At 44.6% G+C, this 19,520-nt stretch overlaps 1 protein-coding gene across 1 annotated transcript in view; it reads right to left on the reverse strand.

Moving 5' to 3' along the window:
- The window catches only part of mfsd2b (MFSD2 lysolipid transporter B, sphingolipid), a 123,793-nt gene that overhangs the window by 49,057 nt on the left and 55,216 nt on the right, over nucleotides 1-19,520 (reverse strand). Inside the window, exon 5 of the mRNA XM_070884186.1 lies at nucleotides 822-900. Coding sequence (XP_070740287.1) covers nucleotides 822-900 — 79 coding nt within the window. The remainder of the gene's footprint in view (nucleotides 1-821; nucleotides 901-19,520) is intronic.

Below are 19,520 nucleotides of genomic sequence, written 5' to 3' on the forward strand. Positions count from 1 at the left end.
CAAAAGCAAATTACTGTGAATGCTGAGAATCTGAAATAAAAACAGAAAATGCTGGAAAACACTCAACAGGTCAGGCAGCATATGTGGAGAGAGAAACAGAATTAATGGGGGGACGTTTCCAAAAATGGGTGGGTTTGGTTTGGGTGGGAGATTAAAAAGCCAAAAATCTGAAACAGGAACCTAACCTGCCTCGAACCTGCCCACTTCTGGTTTTAATGGAGATGGAAAAACGAGCGGGTGACCAATCCGCTCACAGAAGGTGGGTTGATCATTTGAGTATTTTAATGAGGCTGTGTGCCTTCATTTTAACAATGGTTGTAACAATTTCTCTCTTCATCTGTTCATTTTTTCTTGTGTAATTATCTCCTTTGAAACAAGACCCCAAGGGCAAGATGCTGGGATCATCAGCACAGTGTGATTGTAATACAATGAGATCAAAATGGAATTTGATAGGCTTATCTTCTGTTAAATACAATGTAAAGCCTCCAGTGTTAGCTTACAGTATCTGTCAAACACAACATTGCTAAATCTTTGTTACAGGATTCATTTTCTGTATTTGAAAAATAAACTTTTAGTCTGAAATTATTTCTGAGGCATCACTAATAGGGTCATAAACAAAGTGCTGATGCTTTATACGAAAATATAACAAACAAGTACAAACCATATTATAGTTTAGTTTGTTAAGCATCTACTGATTGACTGAATACCTCTACTTACCATTGCCAGCAGACGGCCTCAAATGGGCTCAGTGCCAAGTAAATGTTTGTAAAATATATGTCAGTGATTTTACTGGAAATTCTGTCAGAGGAAATTAAACTTACGGTAGGCAGTTGCAGTGTCTCTTTCCTTCTGGTCGCTGCTCAGAAACATAGTGAGAGCTGAGTATGGCACATGGAAACACTGGAAGAAGAGATACAGCTGATCAGGTATAGCAGGGCTCTCCGCGAATATGCCAGTAAATGTTTACTTCAAAGTGATTCACAACAGAAATTCCACTAAAATAGACAAAGCTGTCCTAGATCATGGATTAATCAATAGGTAGTTTTGATCTCCCAATGTTTCCACAGAATATTATTATTATTTGAACGTTTTCACAAAAGCAGACAGACTTTCACCATATATGATCATCCAGACCAGTGTTGTCTTTAATCATTCTGACTGTACATTTTTACTTGTGTAATTGGTCGTTTTGGCTATTCAAAGCACTTTCAGAAGGGAACAGGATATATTTGTTATAAAAACAGAAAATGCTGGAAATGCTCAGCTGGTGAGGCAACATCTGTGGAGAGAGAAATAGAGTTAATGTTTCAGGTGACCTTTCGTCAGAATTGGAAAATGTTAGAGATATAACAGGTTTGAAGCAAATGCAGGGGCAGAGAAAGTGGGGAGGGGAGGAAAGAACAAAAGGGAAGGTCTGTGTTCGGTTTGTACAATCATACCTCTCGTCTTATAATCTCTCCCGCCTTCCGCCCTATCACAGACCTTCCCTTTTGTTCTTTCTCCCTCTCCCCCTTTTCCCTGCCTGCACTTGCTTAAAGCCTGTTATATCTCTAACTTTTTCCAATTCTGATGAAGATTTATGGTGAATGAGACTCTAGTTGGATATAATAGTCTCATATCAATGTAATATCAAACAATTTAGTAGCCAGATTACAATCCTCTGAGGCACATGGGGCTAGAACCTTTGTGCTTATCGCCCAAAAATGGACATTATTTCTGGCGTGGGCAGTAAAAAAGGGTTTTCAGATCGCTGGCTTCTCGCCCATTCTCAAAACACCTAGTTTACATTTTTGAAAATGGGCATTACTGTGAGCGATATCAAATGGGCGGCAGCATTAAATTTTGCTGACCTTCTGCCGTAAAGTGTTGCAGTCCTTAGCAACGGCATGGCAACGCTGGATTCCCACGATTCAGGAGGTCAAGGGTCATCATGACATGCGCAGAAGAGGAGACAGAGAGAGAGGGGGAGCTCAGAGGCACTGAAAGCGTGCGTGGCTGTGGTGTGTGCTTGTCTGGCTGTTGTGGGAGGAACGACGGAGATTCACCAGCAGCAAAAAGTCCACTAAGCACCAAGAACATAGTTGGCACCGAGTTTTTGTCCAACAAATAACATAAAATGGAAGGGATGGAGGAGATCCTGGAGCTGGTAGCCAGGAGCACTGGTGGAAGAGGGCTCCCAGTGGTCTCAGATTGCCGCAATGCACCCCAAGGTGACGCACCCCCATTGCCAACCACACATGAGAGCCAGCAGCAACATCTTGCTTATGGCTCGGAGCACATTCCCACCTCAGGACCGTCCTCTCTCATACGCATCCAAACAGCACTTTGGCCGTCACCGCCCCCCCCACCCCACCAATGAAGCATCGACCTGAGGAGCACCTCGACCAGGCAGCTTGGAGTCAGGAGGGGAAGAGGAGGGGGTAGAGGTGGGGAGGAGAAAGGTGGGGTGGGGGGTGGGTGGAAGGGCTGGTTTGTACAGAAATATTGATGATTTCAGACTAATGTTCGATTTAAATGTTTTTTATTTTACAAAACCTTGCAGCTCGTTGGCTCAGATAGCTGCACCATTAAATACTGATGATTCCTTAATATCAAAGGGTATAATCACACTTAACTTCAATCAAGGTAAACTTTCACTGTCACCAAAGTGATGCCCACCATTGAGGTATGACCTGCACACCCAGCAGTGTGTCAGCCTTGGAAATAACACCAACGTTCTTTCAGGCAAAACGATAATTGATGAGCTCCTGATGTAAGCCTCTTGCAGCTATCATGCCACCATGGGCCCTTTCATGCGGTCTACAGGGGGGGCGGGGGCATGGCTTCAGTGTCAGCCTGATTGTCTGGGCCAATGTCAGCGTCCGCCTCCTCATCCTCCTCTTCCTCTCTCTCGTGAGGTGGACTGTCAGACTCATCAGGCAATTCTTGTACCCTCCTGATAGCCAAGTTGTGTAGCATGGAGCACACCACCACGAATTGAGCTACCTGCTCAGGGTGGTATTGGAGCTCGCCTCCTGAGTGGTCCAGGCATCTGAAGCGTTGCTTCAGCACTTCAATGGTTTTCTCCACGATATTGCGAGTTGCTCTGTGGCTCTCGTTGTATCGCCTCTTGGCCTCGGTGTGGGTGTCGCGCAGAGGGGTCATCAGCCAGGTGGCGAGGCCATATCCTTTATCCCCAAGCATCCAGCATTGACCTCGTGGCTCATTGTTAAACAAGTCAGATACAGTGCTCTCACGCAGGATGTGTGCATCATGGATGCTGCCTGGAAATTGAGCATTCACTGCCAGTATAATTTGCTGGTGATCGACAACCAGCTAGACGTTCAGGGAGTGGAATCCCTTGTGGTTCCTGAAAACCTCAGCATCCTGAAAAGGTGCCCGCATCGCGATGTGAGTACAGTCTATTGCTCCCTGCACCTTGGGGAAGTTTGCAATTCTGGAGAAACCTAGAGCCCCCTCTCTCTGTGCCTTCCTGGTCATAGGGAAGTTCATGAAGTCCCTCCTGCGTGCATACAGGGCTTCAGTGACCTGTCTAATGCAGCGAAGTGTGGCATGTTGAGAAAGTCTGCAAATGTCACCAGCTGTGGCCTGAAAAGAACCCGAGGCATAGAACGACAGTGCCGCGGTGACTTTGACCTCGACAGGCAGTGCAGTTCTGATGGTGCTGGCAGGCTGCATGTCTGCCCTTATCAGCTGGTATACCTCAGTGAGAACCTCTTTGTGGAAGTGCTGTCTCCGAAGGCAGGTGGTATCGAGCAAGTCGAGGTAAGAATGCTTCTCCTTGTACTTGCAGCGGGCTGTAATGTCTGGTCCTTCTCATCTGTCTGTCACTTCGTACATGGGGCACATAATGCAGTGCAGCATTCCTTCGGCGATGTCGACTCTCCTGCATGTATTTGGTCACCAAGAGAGGATGAGAAAGGACAGGCCCCATTGCAGTAGCTCTCTGTCTGCCACTGATTGCACACAAACAAGGGATGTCCCGACAAGCACACCTCTTCAATTCCAATCGGTCACAGTGTGGTCAAGATGTTTTTACAGATGTTCATATCAACTGCAACGACCTGCAGAGTATATCCGAACTCCGCCGAGGTTGAAGCACAGCAGCCTTTTAAAGGACGCGACATGTGATCTACAACATGGCGTCATAACGCTGTGATTTGTCCCGGTTAGTTCCACTTTTTGTGGGTGGTTTTTTGAGCGAGCGATATTGTGGCCGATATGTGTGTGAGGTGGTGAAATTGACGATGGGCGAACTCCATGGCCGCTAGTTTGGGTAAAAATGCTCTTTACGACAAAAAACAGTCGCCAGTCGGTATTACTGAATCTCGCGTTATTTCTGTGTGGAAAGTAACACTGGGCGATATTATGGGTGTAGAATTCGCCCATCCTGCTGATTCCACCCATAAAAAGTGGGCGGGCAGGAATATTTTTTCTCGGTGATAGGACTCCAAAAAAAGCCCGTCAGTTTCCATTTTGTGCCAGATTGGGCGATATATGGTCGTTAGACATCATTTCAGCAGTAAAATGGGCGTTAAGTGGGCATTAAGCAGGCAAAAAAAGTGGAGGTTCTAGCCCATGGATTCAGCAATATGGGATTAGTATTACAAAAGCTTTTGGTGACTATATCTCTAACCTAGCATCGGGGATCTGAGCAGTTCTGCAAGTACAGCTAGAAGGTCATGTAGAGCAGTGACAAGACAGTGTTTGTTTGAAGCCAGTTAGGCTTCTTTCAGTCAGATAAATGGAAAACTTCAGCATCTGTAAATCACAGCAGTAAAACTTGGGAAATTATAGGCAACATGGTGGGCCCCAGGTCTTTGTTTGTCTGTGGTGATCGTTAGCCTAGGCAACGTTTCACTGCAAGCGCTGATAGAGTCATCTAAGGAGATAGGTGAGACATTTCTTGTCCTGATGCATTGGCATCAAGGAGAGCTATTGGTCTCTCCTCTATCCTCACAACCTCAAAAGTCAAGGTACGAGTTTAAGGCTCACAGGAGCAGGAGCGGGAGGATCAAGAGGCCCATAAAAGGGGCCCGAGAGTCGGAGGAGTCACAGGAGCAGGAGTGGGAGGAACGAGAGGCCCATAAAAGGGGCCCGACAGTAAGAGGAGCCAGTTGGTGTTGGGACAAAAAGATTTAAAAAAATCAAAATCGAGTGTGACATCACAGCCAAGTGGGTAAGTGATTGGCTGGTGGATTGGTGAGTATTTTATCTTTTTCTTTTTCTTTTCTTATATGTAGGAAACCTTTGGCATTGTTGCCAAATTAAGTTAATTTAAGGGTTAAGTCATGGCAGGAGAGCCCAGATCTGTGTTATGCTCCTCCTGTGCTATGTGGGAAATCAGGGACGCTTCCAGTGTCCCTGACTACTATATGTGTAGGAACTGTATCCAGCTGCGGCTCCTGATAGACCGCATTGCGGCATGGGAACTGCGCATGAATTCACTCTAGAGCATCCGCGATGCTGAGGACGTCGTGAACAGCATGTTTAGTGAGTTGGTCACACCGCAGGTAAAGGTTATAAAGGCAGATAGGGAATGGGTGACCATCAGGCAGAACAGTGGAAGGAAGGTTGTGCAAGGGTCTCCTGCGGTCATCTCCCTCCAAAACAGATATACCACTTTGGATACTGTTGGCTCATCAAGGGAGGGCAGCAGTAGCCAAGTTCATGGCAACATGGCTGGCTCTGCTGAGCAGGAGGACAGGAAAAAGAGTGGGAGAGCTATAGTCATAGGCAGTCCCTCGGAATCGAGGAAGACTTGCTTCCACTCCCAAAGTGAGTTCTTTGATGGCTGAACAGTCTGATACAAGAGCCATGGACCCTGTTACAGGTGGGACAGACATTCGTCGAGGGAAGGGGTGGGTGGGGCTGGTTTGCCGCACGCTCCTTCCGCTGCCTGTGCTTGACCTCTTCACGCTCTTTGCGTTGAGACTTGAAGAGCTCAATGCCCATCGGATGCACTTTCTCCACCTCGGGCGGTCTTCGGCCAGGGTCTCCCAGGTGTCAATGGTGATGTCGCACTTTACCAGGGAGGCTTTGAGGGCGTCCTTATAACGTTTCCGCTGCCCACCTTTGGCTCGTTTACCATGAAGAAGCTCCGCATAAAGCATTTGCTTAGGAAGTCTCGTATCTGGCATGCGAACTATGTGGCCTACCCAGCGGAGCTGATCGAGTGTGGTCAGTGCTTCAATACTCGGGATGTTAGCCTGGACAAGGACACTGATGTCTATCCTCCCAGGGGATTTGTAGGATCTTGCGGAGACATCGTTGGTGATATATCTCCAGCAACTTGAGGTGCCTTCTATACTTCGTCCATGCCTCAGATCCATACAGGAGGGCGGATATTACTACAGCCCTGTAGATCATGAGCTTGGTGGTAGATTTGAGGGCCTGGTCTTCAAACACTCTTTTCCTCAGACGGCCGAAGGCTGCACTGGTGCACTGGAGGCGATGTTGAATCTCCACATCAATGTCTTCCTTTGTTGATAAGAGGCTCCCGAGATATGGGAAATGGTCCACGTTGTCGAAGGCTGCGCTGTGAATCTTGATGATTGGAGGGTAGTGCTGTGCGGCGGGGACAGGCTGGTGGAGGACCTTTGTCTTACGGATGTTAAGCGTAAGGCCCATGCTTTCATATGCCTCAGTGAATACATTGACTATATCCTGAGTTCAACTCAGAATGTGCGCAGACGCAGGTGTCGTCCGCATACTGCAGTTCAACGACAGAGGTTGGGGTGATCTTGGACCTGGCCTGGAGGCGGTGTAGGTTAAACAGCTTCCCACTGGTTCTGTAGTTTAATTCCACTCCAGTGGGGAGCTTGTTGATTGTGAGGTGGAGCATGGTGGCGAGGAAGATTGAGAAGAGGGTTGGAGAGATGACGCAGCCCTGTTTGACCCCGGTCTGGACATGAATTGGGTCTGTAATGGATCCGTTGGTAAGGATCAAGGCCTGCATGTCATCATGAAGCAGGCGAAGGATGTTGACAAACCTTTGGGGGTGTGATATATTCACAGAGCACAACACACACATTTTCCTAACATGGAAGTCTCCGGAAATCTGCCTAGTTCTGCTTATTATTAACCCTGCACTTGCAGTACACAATACGTCCATATCCACAGTGTGGAGCTACACACATTACAAGCTTACAGACATTACACTTCTCCCTCCTTAATGAAGAAGCATCATAACAACATCATACATAAAATTCATGTTTATACATAACACAGGATATAAACTTATTATTTTTCCATATTTACAAATTTAACTTTACCACTTGTTTTCTGTTTCGAAGAGGATACCTTCACTCTCGAACAGAACCTTCCAAATGTGGTGTTGAATCTAAACTCATTCGAGGCTCATCCTGAGGAATGTTTTCCTCCATGGAATTTCCTTGATTTTCATTTGAACTCACTCTAACTTCAGGCTCTTTGTTTTCCTGACTCGGACTCAGACTTTCATTCTAATTCTCTCCTGGATTTGTTTCCAGTACATTGGATTTAGGATTTGCTACTGGTGTATCAAAACTATCTGATGAGTTAGAAATAATTGAATCATTCCCACCTTCAACTCCTTCCATGTCTGTAGGTAAAATATGATCAATATGAACAAACCTAACCTGTCCATTATCAAACATCTTTACCAAATATGTGCGAGGATCACATATCTTCACCGCTCTTCCTGGTAACCACTTTAACCATTTATGGTGATGGTTCTTTACTCTCGCCTTCTGGTTTAATTTCACACTTCTCTCTTTTACTCTACCTCTATCCTGAATCTCTTTCTGTCTTAATTGTGTCTCTTCTATGTACTGTGCCAAATTTGGCTTTAACAACGAGAATCTGGTTCGTGGCTGCCGTTTGAGAAACAACTCTGCTGGCGTTCTACCAGTAGTTGTATGAGGAGTATTTCGATATGTAAAATTAGCCTATTTGTGATCCAATGACAACTGTCGTTTCCTTGGATTTGGATCTAACATTTGTTTTATGAGGGCACGTTTTACAATTTGTACAGTGCGATCTGCTGCACCATTCGAAGCAAGATGGTATGGTGGAATCTTGGTATGTTTCACACCATTTTTACTCGGGAATTGTGCAAATTCTTCTGAATGAAATTGTCCGAAACAATCTCTTCAGGGAGGCCAAATGAAGAAAATAATTTTCGTAAAATGTCCAATGTTTTACTTGTTGTTATTTTCCACATTGGAAACACCTCAACCCACTTCGAATGGCTATCAATCACAATTAATAATTGTTGTCCTTCTAACTCAGCAAAATCAATATGTAGCCTTTGCCACACCCTGGGAGGCCATTTCCATGGCTGTAATGGTACTGGTGGTGGTTGCCTGCTTACCGATTGACATGTCGTACACTGACTCACGATGTACTCTATATCTTTATCAAGACCTGGCCACCATAAATAACTGCGTGCAAAACTCTTGGTCAAGCACATTCCCAGGTGCTGGTCATGGAGGCCTCCTAATAATTTGGACCTGAATTTATTTGGTATAACCACTCTTGCACCCGACATGATACAATCTTTATCGACTGATAATTCATTCCTACGAATGAAGAATGGATGTGTATCTTTGTCTGTTACCTGGTTTGGCCATCCATTTGCTATATACTCATACACCTTTCACATCACTGGGTCACGTTTGGTTGCTCTACCAATCTCTTCAGCTGTGACTGGCAGTTCATCAATGTATGAAAAATAAAACACTTCTTCCCTATCGGGTGTAACATGTGATAGGGAAGGCAATCTAGACATTGCATCAGCATTACTGTGATCAGCTGATCGTCTGTATTCAATATCATATGCATATGCTGACAAAATCAAAGCCCAACTCTGCATTCGGGCTGCAGCTAAGGTTGGAACTGGGGACTTTGGATGGAGGATTGCTGTTAGGGGCTTATGGTCCATAATGATGGTAAACTTACGGCCATACAAGTATTTGTGAAACTTCTTGACCCCAAAAATTAATGCCAAAGCTTCCCTTTCAATTTGCGCATAGTTACTCTCACTGGCACTGAGAGTGCGTGAAGCAAAAGCAATTGGTCTCTCCTCCCCACTACTTCATACATGAGAGATTACTGTCCCAACTCCATATGGAGAGGCATCACATGCTAGCTTAATCTCCTTAGATATGTCATAGTGAACTAACATGATGCTCTCTACCAATTTGCTTTTATACTCCTTGAATGCAGTATCGCATTCTTTTGTCCACTTCCAATGGACCTGTTTTTTAAAAAATTCATTCAGTGGATGTAATACTGTAGCCAAATTTGGTAGGAACTTCCCATAATAGTTCAAAAGACCCAAGAATGAACGAAGTTCAGTGACATTCCTGGGAGTGGGTGCATTTCCAATTTTTCCATGGTTAGATGTAAACCATCTTTGTCTACTCTGTACCCTAAGTACTCCACTGAGCTTTTAAATAACTCACACTTACGAGCAGACACTCATACTCTGTGCTTCTCTAGCCGTTTGAGGACTTCATTCGATATGTTATTATGAATTTGCCTATTTGGTGCTGAAATTACTATGTCATCCAAATAACATACTACCCCTTCAATGCCTTGCAAAATCTGGTTCATCACCCCTTGGAATATGGCAGGGGCGGAAGACACTCCATACGGTAGCCTATTAAATTGATATAGGCCTAGATGAGTATTTATAGTCAAACATGACGTGGACTCCTCATCTAGTTCAAGCTGTAAGTAGGCATTCGTAAGATCCAGTTTTGAGAAGATCTGACCACATGTCAGTGTTGTGAACAAATCTTCTATATTCGGTAATGTATTGGGGATATTACCCTCTAGAACCTGGTTTACGATTACTTTATAATCACCACACAATCTTACCTTACCATCGGACTTAGGTACAACAACAATGGGTGTAGCCCAATTACATCGATCTATCTTACAAATAATGTTCTCAGTCTCTAGTCTTTTGAGTTCTTGCTCAACTTTTTCCTTGAGTGCATATGGTACGGAATGTGGCTTGTAGTAAACCGATCTAGCATCCTTCTGTAGCCTGACACTCGCCTTGAAGCCTTGGATCGGACTGCTCGTTTCACAGAACACCTTCGGATACTTCTTGATAACCTCATCCGTTGATGAAAATCTCACTTCCACACAGAAAATCTTACTCCAATCCAGCTTCAGTGAGCTCAACCAATTTCTTCCTAGTAAGGCAGACTTGTCTCCTTTCACTACTATTAGAGGCAAGTTCTGAAATTGATCTTTATATTTCACTGGTACGGTGATATGACCTACCACAGGAATTTTCTCTCCCGAGTAGCCTCGCAGCTCTATCTTGGATTTCTCCAGTTGAAAATCACGCAATTTGTCGCGGTATAGTGACTCCGGTACTACACTCACGGATGCACCCATGCCGATTTCCATTGGTATCTTGAATCCCGCAACATCTATGTGGATTTTGATGCTATCCGAATCACTGTCTGTTAACCTCGTGCTCCTGATGACATGTAATTCTAACATCTCCTCGTCCTGTTGTTGTTCTTCCATGCTATGTAGTCTCTTGGGATTTCTACTCATAGCTTTGAACGCTGGCCTCCTAGCTTTGAAAGCTGATTTACCCTTCAGTCAGCATGCCTTCGCAAGATGCCCAGTCTTTCTGCAGAAGAAACACTCTGCCTTCACGTATGGACAACTTTGAGCAATGTGTTGTCCCAGGCATCTATAACACGACTTCGACGCTCTGGTAGAATTTCCAGTTGCTGAGGCTTTCAGCCATGCCTGTCTTTTACTTTGAACCTGCACGTGATTTACCTCGGTTGACTGATGACCGTAATCATTATTTAATTCTCGGGAATATTGTTTGGCCATGCTCATCGACCTCGCTGCCTGACAAGCAATCTGAAAAGTCAAGTCATCCGTCGTCAATAACTTCCTTCTGATCGCATCATTTTTCACCCCACAAACAAAATGATTCCGTAATGCTCGGTTTTGAAAGTTTCCGAAATTACAGTGCATCGATAGCTTTTTTAATGCTACAATGTAATCACTGATACTATCATCAGCCACTTGATTCCGAATCCCGAAACGATAGCTTTCAGCAATTTCTAACGGTTTGGGGTTTTAGTGCTGCTCCAGCTTTGTTAAAATCTTTTTAAGTGTTGTGTCCTTTGGCTCGTCAGGCACAAGCAGATTTACAAGAGTGTCGTATAATGCCGGACCTGCCTCCGATAAGAAGATCGCTTTCTTAAGTTCCAACACAGCCTGGTTCTGGACTGCATTGTCTGGAACTTCGATTATGTTATTTTCAGTGAAATACATTTCTAGCCGATCCACATATGCTTTAAAACGTTCCTGGTCATGTCTATATTCACCCAAATATCCCAATACACCTGCCATTTTAACCTCTAGCTATTCACACCGTGTGCTGTATTTTACCTTGGATTTTTGTAGCTTTTTTCAAAGACAGAAACTTCCAAAGTCTTCTGTTGGCTGGCTGAATCCTTCACCAACAAAATTTCAGCTTTAAATCATTCAAAAAATCCCATCTTCCGTCGCCAAATGTGATATATTCACAGAGCACAGCACACACAGCTTCCTAACATGGCAGGCAGCTCTCTCGGAAATCTCTGGAAATCTGCCTTGTTCTGTTTATTATTAACCTGCACTTGCAGTACACAATACGTCCACATCCACAGTGTGGAGCTACAAACATTACAAGCTTACAGACATTACAGGGGGCATCCGAAACGGAGGAGGATGCTCCATATACCCTTATGGTTGACAGTGTCAAAGGCCTTTGTAAGATCGAAAAAGGCCATGTATAAAGGCTGGCGCTGCTCCCTGCATTTTTCCTGCACCTGTCACGCTGCAAAGATCATGTCCGTTGTGCCCCGTAGGGGACGAAATCCGCATTGTGATTCTGGGAAGAACTCCTCGGCCACAGGGAGAAAACGATCGAGGAGAACTCTAGCGACAACTTTCCCAGTGGCTGATAGCAGGGAGATTCCCCTGTAGTTGTCGCAGTCGGACTTGTTCCCTTTTTAAAAAATGGTCACAATCACTGCATCTCTGAGATCTCCCGGCATGCTCTCCTCCCTCCAGATGAGAGAGATGAGGTCATGTATCTGTGCCAACAGTGCCTCTACGCCATGCTTTAGCACCTCAGCAGGGATTCCATCCACACCCGTGGCCTTGTTATCCTTGATCTGTTTTATGGCTTTGCCTACCTCGTGCGATGTTGGGGTTTCACTGAGGTGGCGGCGGGTCACATGCTGCGGGATGAAGTCGCGAACGTTCGAGTCAAAGGCAGAGCCTCGATTGAAGAGATCTTCAAAGTGCTCCTTCCATTGGGCCCTGACAACTTCGGTGTCCTTGATGAGTGTTTCCCCGTTCTTGGCCAGGAGTGGGGTGGGGCTTTTGGAGTTTGGACCGTAGGTGGCCTTGACTGCCGTGAAGAGTCCTCGCATATCGTAGCTGTCGGCTAGTTGTTGTATCTCCTGTGCTTTCTCCACCTGTTCTTTAGGTTCCAGGATTTTTGTTGAACCTGAGCCTTGAGTCGTCTGTAATGTTGTTTTGCAGCTCCCGAGTTGGGTTGTTGCTTGAGGCTCAGAAATGTTTTGCGCTTGCGATCTATTAGTTCTTCGATCTCCTGATCATTTTCATCAAACCAGTCCTGATGTTTTCTGGTTGAGTGACCAAGTGTCTCTTCATAGGCATTGGTTATAGAGGCCTGGAGGGAAGACCAAGCGCTGTGGGCATTCAGCACCTCAGGGTCATCAAGGCACGCCAGATTGGCTGTGAAGCGCTGGTTGTATAGGGCTCTCTTAGCTGGGTCTCTAAGTGCCCCGGCATTAACTTTTTTGCAGAACTGCTTCTGCTGTCCCCTTTGCTTTGGGGCAATGTTAATGTTTATGATGAATCGGATTAGGCGGTGGTCCGTCCAGCAGTCGTCAGCTCCTATCATGGCGCGGGTGATGGGTACATCCTTGCAATCCCTGGCTCGGACGATGACATAGTCAAGCAGGTGCCAGTGTTTGGAGCGAGGGTGTTGCCACGATGCCTTGTATTTGTCCTTCTGGCGGAATAGGGTGTTGGTGATGAGGAGTTCATGTTCTAGACATTTTGTCAGAAGTAGGGTACCACTGGAATTGGCTTTCCCTACCTCCTCTCTGCCAATCATGCCTCCCCAGAGGCCTGTGTCTTTGCTAACCGTGGCATTAAAGTCACCCAGGAGGATCAATTTGTCGCCCGTGGGGATGCGGGACAAGGATGTCTCAAGGTTGGAATAAAAACCCTCTTTATCCTCATCCGTTGTATCGAGTGTACGGGCGTATGCACTGATGACTGTGGCACATTGGTTCCGTGAGTCACGAGGCATTCGTTAACCACACAGAGAGAGTCTTTGAGGCAATCGACCAGCTCATTCTTGACGGCAAAGCCGACTCCATGAAGGCAGCATTCTGCCTCTGGTTTCCCTTTCCAGAAGAAGATGTAGCCTCCACCATGTTCCTTCAACTGGCCTTCCCCTGCCCGACGGGTCTCGCTTAGGGCGGCAATGTCAATGTCAAAACGTCTGAGTTCCCGGACAACTATGGTGGTGCGGCGCTCCGGCCTGTTGCTGTTGGGATTGTCCATGAGGGTCCTGACATTCCAGGTCCCGAACTTCATACTGACGAAGTGGAAGATGCCTGTGCGTGAGTTCTTTTAACATGGGGTGGCCGCTGCACACCGGCAACCACATGGGCTTAGCTCAACAAGGTCTTGGTCCAGTGGCAAGGGGGTCCAAGACAACTGGAGACCAGGCACTGCTCTATAAGCCTAATTGCCTACGGTGAAGTGTCTAAGATGTAGATCAATAATATGTTATAAAAGTTTCCCCAATTGTTTAACAGTTTAAGGTGCAGGGGTCCCTCCGGGCCGAGGTAGAAATGGACCGGTGCAGGGGTCCTACATCTTAGACTTTTTAACAACTCTCAGAAACATTTTCAACAAATTGGGAATTTTCATCAAATTTAACTTTTAAAATAACTTTGGAAGTGACCTTCCAAATGCCTGCCCCCCAACCAAACCTCGCGTCATCTACCATTAATAAAAATTCACAATTTATTTTAAAAGTTTCTAAAGGTTGTTAAAAAGTCAAAGATGTAGATCAATAATAGGTGTTTATAAAAGTATTTCGATTAAAAGTCTAAAATGTAAGTTTTAAAAGTTCTCCCAAATTGTTTAAAAAGTTTAAAAGTTGATTAAAAGTTTAAAAATGATTAAAAGTTGATAAGAAGTTTAAGATGTTGGGTTCAGCACTGGCCTCCAAGTCCCTTCGGCCGGTTCAGCTATAGAGGTAGGGGATTCTATTGAATGGGGCCGCAATCGAGACTCCAGGATGGTATGTTGCCTCCCTGGTGCAAGGGTCAAGGATGTTGGAGCAGCTGCAGGGCATTCTGGAGGAGAGGGTGAACAGCGAGTTGTCGTGGTGCATATAGGTACCAACGATATAGGTACAAAACGGGATGAGGTCCTACAAGCTGAATTTAGGGAGCTAGGAGTTAAATTAAAAAGTAGGATCTCAAAGGTAGTAATCTCAGGATTGCTACCAGTGCCACATGCTAGTCAGAGTAGAAATAGCAGGATAGTAAAGATGAATACGTGGATTGAGGAATGGTGCAAGAGGGAGGGATTCAAATTCCTGGGACATTGGAACCAGTTCTGGGGGAGGTGGGACCAGTACAAACCGGACGGTCTGCACCTGGGCAGGACTGGAACCGATGTCCTAGGGGGAGTGTTTGCTAGTGCTGTTTGGGAGGGTTTAAACTAATATGGCAGGGGGATGGGAATCTATGCAGGGAGACAGGGGGAAGTAAAATGGGGGCAGAAGCAAAAAGTAGAAAGGAGATAAGGAAAAATGGTGGGCAGAGAAACCAAGGGCAAAAAACAAAAATGGCCACATTACAACATAATTCTAAAAGGACAAAGAGTGTTAAAAAAACAAGCCTGAAGGCTCTGTGTCTCAATACGAGGAGCATTCATAATTAGATGGATGAATTAACTGCGCAGATAGCTGTTAACGGATATGATGTAATTGGGATTACGGAGACATGGCTCCAGGGTGACCAAGGCTGGGAACTCAACATCCATGGGTATTTAATATTAAGGAAGGATAGGCAGAAAAGAAAAGGAGGTGGGGTAGCGTTGCTGGTTAAAGAGGAGATTAATGCAATAGTAAGGAAGGACATTAGCTTAGATGATGTGGAATTTGTATGGGTAGAGCTGCGGAACACCAAAGGGCAGAAAATGCTCGTGGGAGTTGTGTACAGACCACCAAACAGTTGTAGTGAGTTGGGGATGGCATCAAACAGGAAATTAGGGATGCGTGCAATAAAGGTACAGCTGTTATCATGGGTGACTTTAATCTACATATAGATTGGACTAACCAAACTGGTAGCAATACAGTGGAGGAGGATTTCTTGGAGTGTATAAGGAATGGTTTTCTAGACCAATATGTCGAGGAATCAACCAGAGAGCTGGCCATCTTAGACTGGGTGTGTAATGAGAGAGGATTAATTAGCAATCTTGTTGTGCGAGGCCCCCGGGAAAGAGTGACCATAATATGGTAGAATTCTTTATTAAGATGGAGAGTGACACAGTTAATTCAGAGACTAGGGTCCTGAACTTAAAGACAGGTAACTTCGATGGTATGAGGCATGAATTGGCAAGAATAGACTGGTGAATGATACTTAAAGGGTTGATGGTGGATAGGCAATGGCAAAGATTTAAAGATCACATGGATGAACTTCAACAATTGTACATTCCTGTCTGGAGTAAAAAGAAAACGGGGAAGGTGGCTCAACCGTGGCTAACAAGTGAAATTAAGGACAGTGTTAAATCCAAGGAAGAGGCATAATAAATTGGCCAGAAAAAGCAGCAAACCTGAGGACTGGGAGAAATTTAGAATTCAGCAGAGGCGGACAAAGGGTTTATCTAGGAGGGGGAAAATAGAGTATGAGAGGAAGTTTGCCGGGAATATAAAAACTGACTGCAAAAGCTTCTATAGATATGTGAAGAGAAAAAGATTAGTGAAGACAAATGTAGGTCCCTTGCAGTCAGAATCAGGTGAATTTATAATGGGGAACAAAGAAATGGCAGACCAATTGAACAAATACTTTGGTTCTGTCTTCACTAAGGAAGAGGCAAAAAATAAACCTTCTGTAAATACTAGGGGACCGATGGTCCAACGAGAAGGAGGAACTGAAGGAAATCCTTAATAGTCAGGAAATTGTGTTAGGGAAATTGATGTGATTGAAGGCCGATAAATTCCCAGGGCCTGTTAGTCTGCATCCCAGAGTACTTAAGGGAGTGGCCCTAGAAATGAGTGCATTGGTGGGTCATTTTCCAACATTCTATAGACTCTGGATCAGTTCCTATGGATTGGAAGGTAGCTAATGTAACCCCACTTTTTAAAAAACGAGGGAGAGAGAAAACAGTGAATTATAAACCGGTTAGCTTGACATCGGCAGTGGCGAAAATGTTGGAATCAATTATTAAAGATGTAATTTCAGCGCATTTGGAAATCTGTGACAGGATCGGTCCAAGTCAGCATGGATTTATGAAAGGGAAATCATGCTTGATAAATCTTTTAGAATGTTTTGAGGATGTAACTGGTAGAGTGGACAAGGGAGAACCAGTGGGATATGGTGTATTTGGACTTTCAAAAGGCTTTTGACAAGGTCCCACACAAAAAATTGGCGCGCAAAATTAAAGCACATGGTATTGGGGGTAATGTACTGATGTGGATAGAGAACTGGTTGGCAGACAGGAAGCAAAGAGTAGGAATAAACAGGTCCTTTTCAGAATGGCAGGAAGTGACAAGTGGAGTGCCGCAGGGCTCAGTGCTGGGACCCCAGCTATTTACAATATACATTAATGATTTAGACGAAGAAATTGAATGTAATATCTCCAAGTTTGCAGATGACACTAAGCTGGGTGGCAGTGTGAGCTGTGAGGAGGATGCTAAGAGGCTGCAGGGTGACTTGGACAGGTTAGGTGGGCAAATGCATGGCAGATGCAGTATAATGTAGATAAATGTGAGATTATCCACTTTAGTGGCAAAAACAGGAAGGCAGAATATTATCTGAATGGTGACAGATTAGGAAAAGGGGAGGTGCAACGAGACCTGGGTGTCATGGTACATCAGTCATTGAAAGTTGGCATGCAGGTACAGCAGGTGGTGAAGAAGGCAAATGGCATGTTGGCCTTCATAGCGAGAGGATTTGAGTATAGGAGCAGGGAGTTCTTACTGCAGTTGTACAGGGCCTTGGTGAGGCCACATCTTGAATATTGTGTACAGCTTTGGTCTCCCAATCTGAGGAATGACATTTTTGCTATTGAGGGAGTGCAGCGAAGGTTCAGTAACTGATTCCTGGGATGGCAGAACTGACATATGAAGAAAGACTGGATCGACTAGGCTTATATTCACTGGAATTTAGAAGAATGAGAGGGGATTTCATAGAAACATATAATATTCTGACGGGATTGGACAGGTTAGATGCAGGAAGAATGTTCCCGATGTTGGGGATGTCCAGAACCAGGGGTTAAAGTCTAAGGATAAAGGTAAGCCATTTAGGACCAAGATGAGGAGAAACTTCTTCACTCAGAGAGTGGTGAACCTGTGAAATTCTCTGCCACAGAAAGTTTTTGAGGGCAGTTCATTAGATATATTCAAAAGGGAGTTAGATGTGGCCCTTACCGCTAAAGGGATCAAGGGGTATGGAGAGAAAGCAGGAATGGGGTACTGAAGTTGCATGCTCAGCCATTATCATATTGAATGGTGGTGCAGGCTCGAAGGGCCGAATGGCCTACTCCTGCACCTATTTTCTATGTTTCTATGTTTCTAACCCAACTTCTACATCAGATTTGACTCCATGCTCTTCCGATTCTACACCATGGGGGATTCACAAGAGTCACAAATAAAAACAATGTGGCACTTAGTGAGCAACAGTACAAAGGTTTCATAAAGCAAATAGCATTGATGCATTTAAGGGGAAGCTAGATAAATGCATGAGGGAAAAAGGAATAGAAGGAGATGTTGATGTGGTTAGATGAAGAAAAGTGGGAGAAGAGTCATATGGAGTGTAAACACTAGCATGTATATATTCATCCACACTTTTCCAAATATTTTCAAATACTTTTGCTTAGTGTTTACACTTATTGATAACATATGTATTTAATAACAGATTCAGTTCCAACATTTGGTTTGAAACAAATATTATATTTAAACCAAAAGCAGATGTTGCAGATAACTACAGAGATCCATTTGTTATTTCACAAATAAGCTATCAGCAGTTTATCAAAATAACAACAAAACAGATTATCTGGCCATTATCACATTGCTGTTTATGGGAGCTTGCTTGCACGCAAATTGGCTGCTGCGTTTCCTATATTACAACAGTGACTATACTCCAAAAGTACTTCATTGGCTTTAAAGTGCTTTGAGATGTCCAGTGGTCATGAAAGGCACTATATAAATCTAAGTCTTTCTTTTTACATAGTATTTACAGCTCAATAGGTCCATGCTAGTGTTTATGCTCCATACGACCCTTCTCCCACCTTTCTTCATCTAACCACATCAGCATCTCCTTCTATTCCTTTTCCCTCATGCATTTATCTAGCTTCCCCTTAAATGCATCTATGCTAGTTATCTCAACTACTCCTTGTGGTAGCGAGTTCCTCATTCTAACCACTCTCTGGGTAAAGAAGTTTCTCCTGAATTCCCTATTGGATTTATTAGTGACTATCTTATATTTATGGCCCCTAGTTCTGGTCTTCCCCACAAGTGGAAATATCTTTTCTACATCTACCCTATCAAACCTTTTCATAATCTTAAAGACCTCTACCAGGTCACCCGTCAGTCTTCTCTTTTCCAGAGAAAAGAGTCCCAGCCTGTTCAATCTTTTCTGATAGGTATAACCTCTCCGTTCTGGTATCATTCTAGTAAAAAATGTTTACACCTTTTCCAGTGCCTCTATATCCTTTTTATAATGTGGAGACCAAAATTGTGCACAGTACTCCAAGTATGGTCGAGCAGCATCGAGTGGTATCAACAGTGTATATACAGTATGTGCGGTGATTTTTGGAACACAGTTTTTAATGAAAGTAATCGATCTCCCATGCATAGTTCATGGGTAGTTCAGTCTGGAATATAACTGTGATGTTTATTATGATCCCATCTGAGCTGGAGGCAGTGTGAGGAGGATGCTAAGAGGCTGCAGAGTGACTTGGACAGGTTAGGTGAGTGGGCAAATGCACGGCAGATGCAGGATAATGTGGATAAATGTGAGGTTATCCATTTTGGGGGCGAAAACACGAAGGCAGAATATTATCTGAATGGCGGCAGATTAGGAAAAGGGGAGGTGCAACGAGACCTGGGTGTCATGGTTCATCAGTCATTGAAAGTTGGCACGCAGGTACAGCAGGCGGTGAAGAAGGCAAATGGTATGTTGGCCTTCATAGCTAGGGGATTTGAGTATCGGAACAGGGAGGTCTTA

This window comes from Pristiophorus japonicus, chromosome 7, assembly GCF_044704955.1.
Source record: "Pristiophorus japonicus isolate sPriJap1 chromosome 7, sPriJap1.hap1, whole genome shotgun sequence".
Lineage (NCBI taxonomy): Eukaryota > Metazoa > Chordata > Chondrichthyes > Pristiophoridae > Pristiophorus > Pristiophorus japonicus.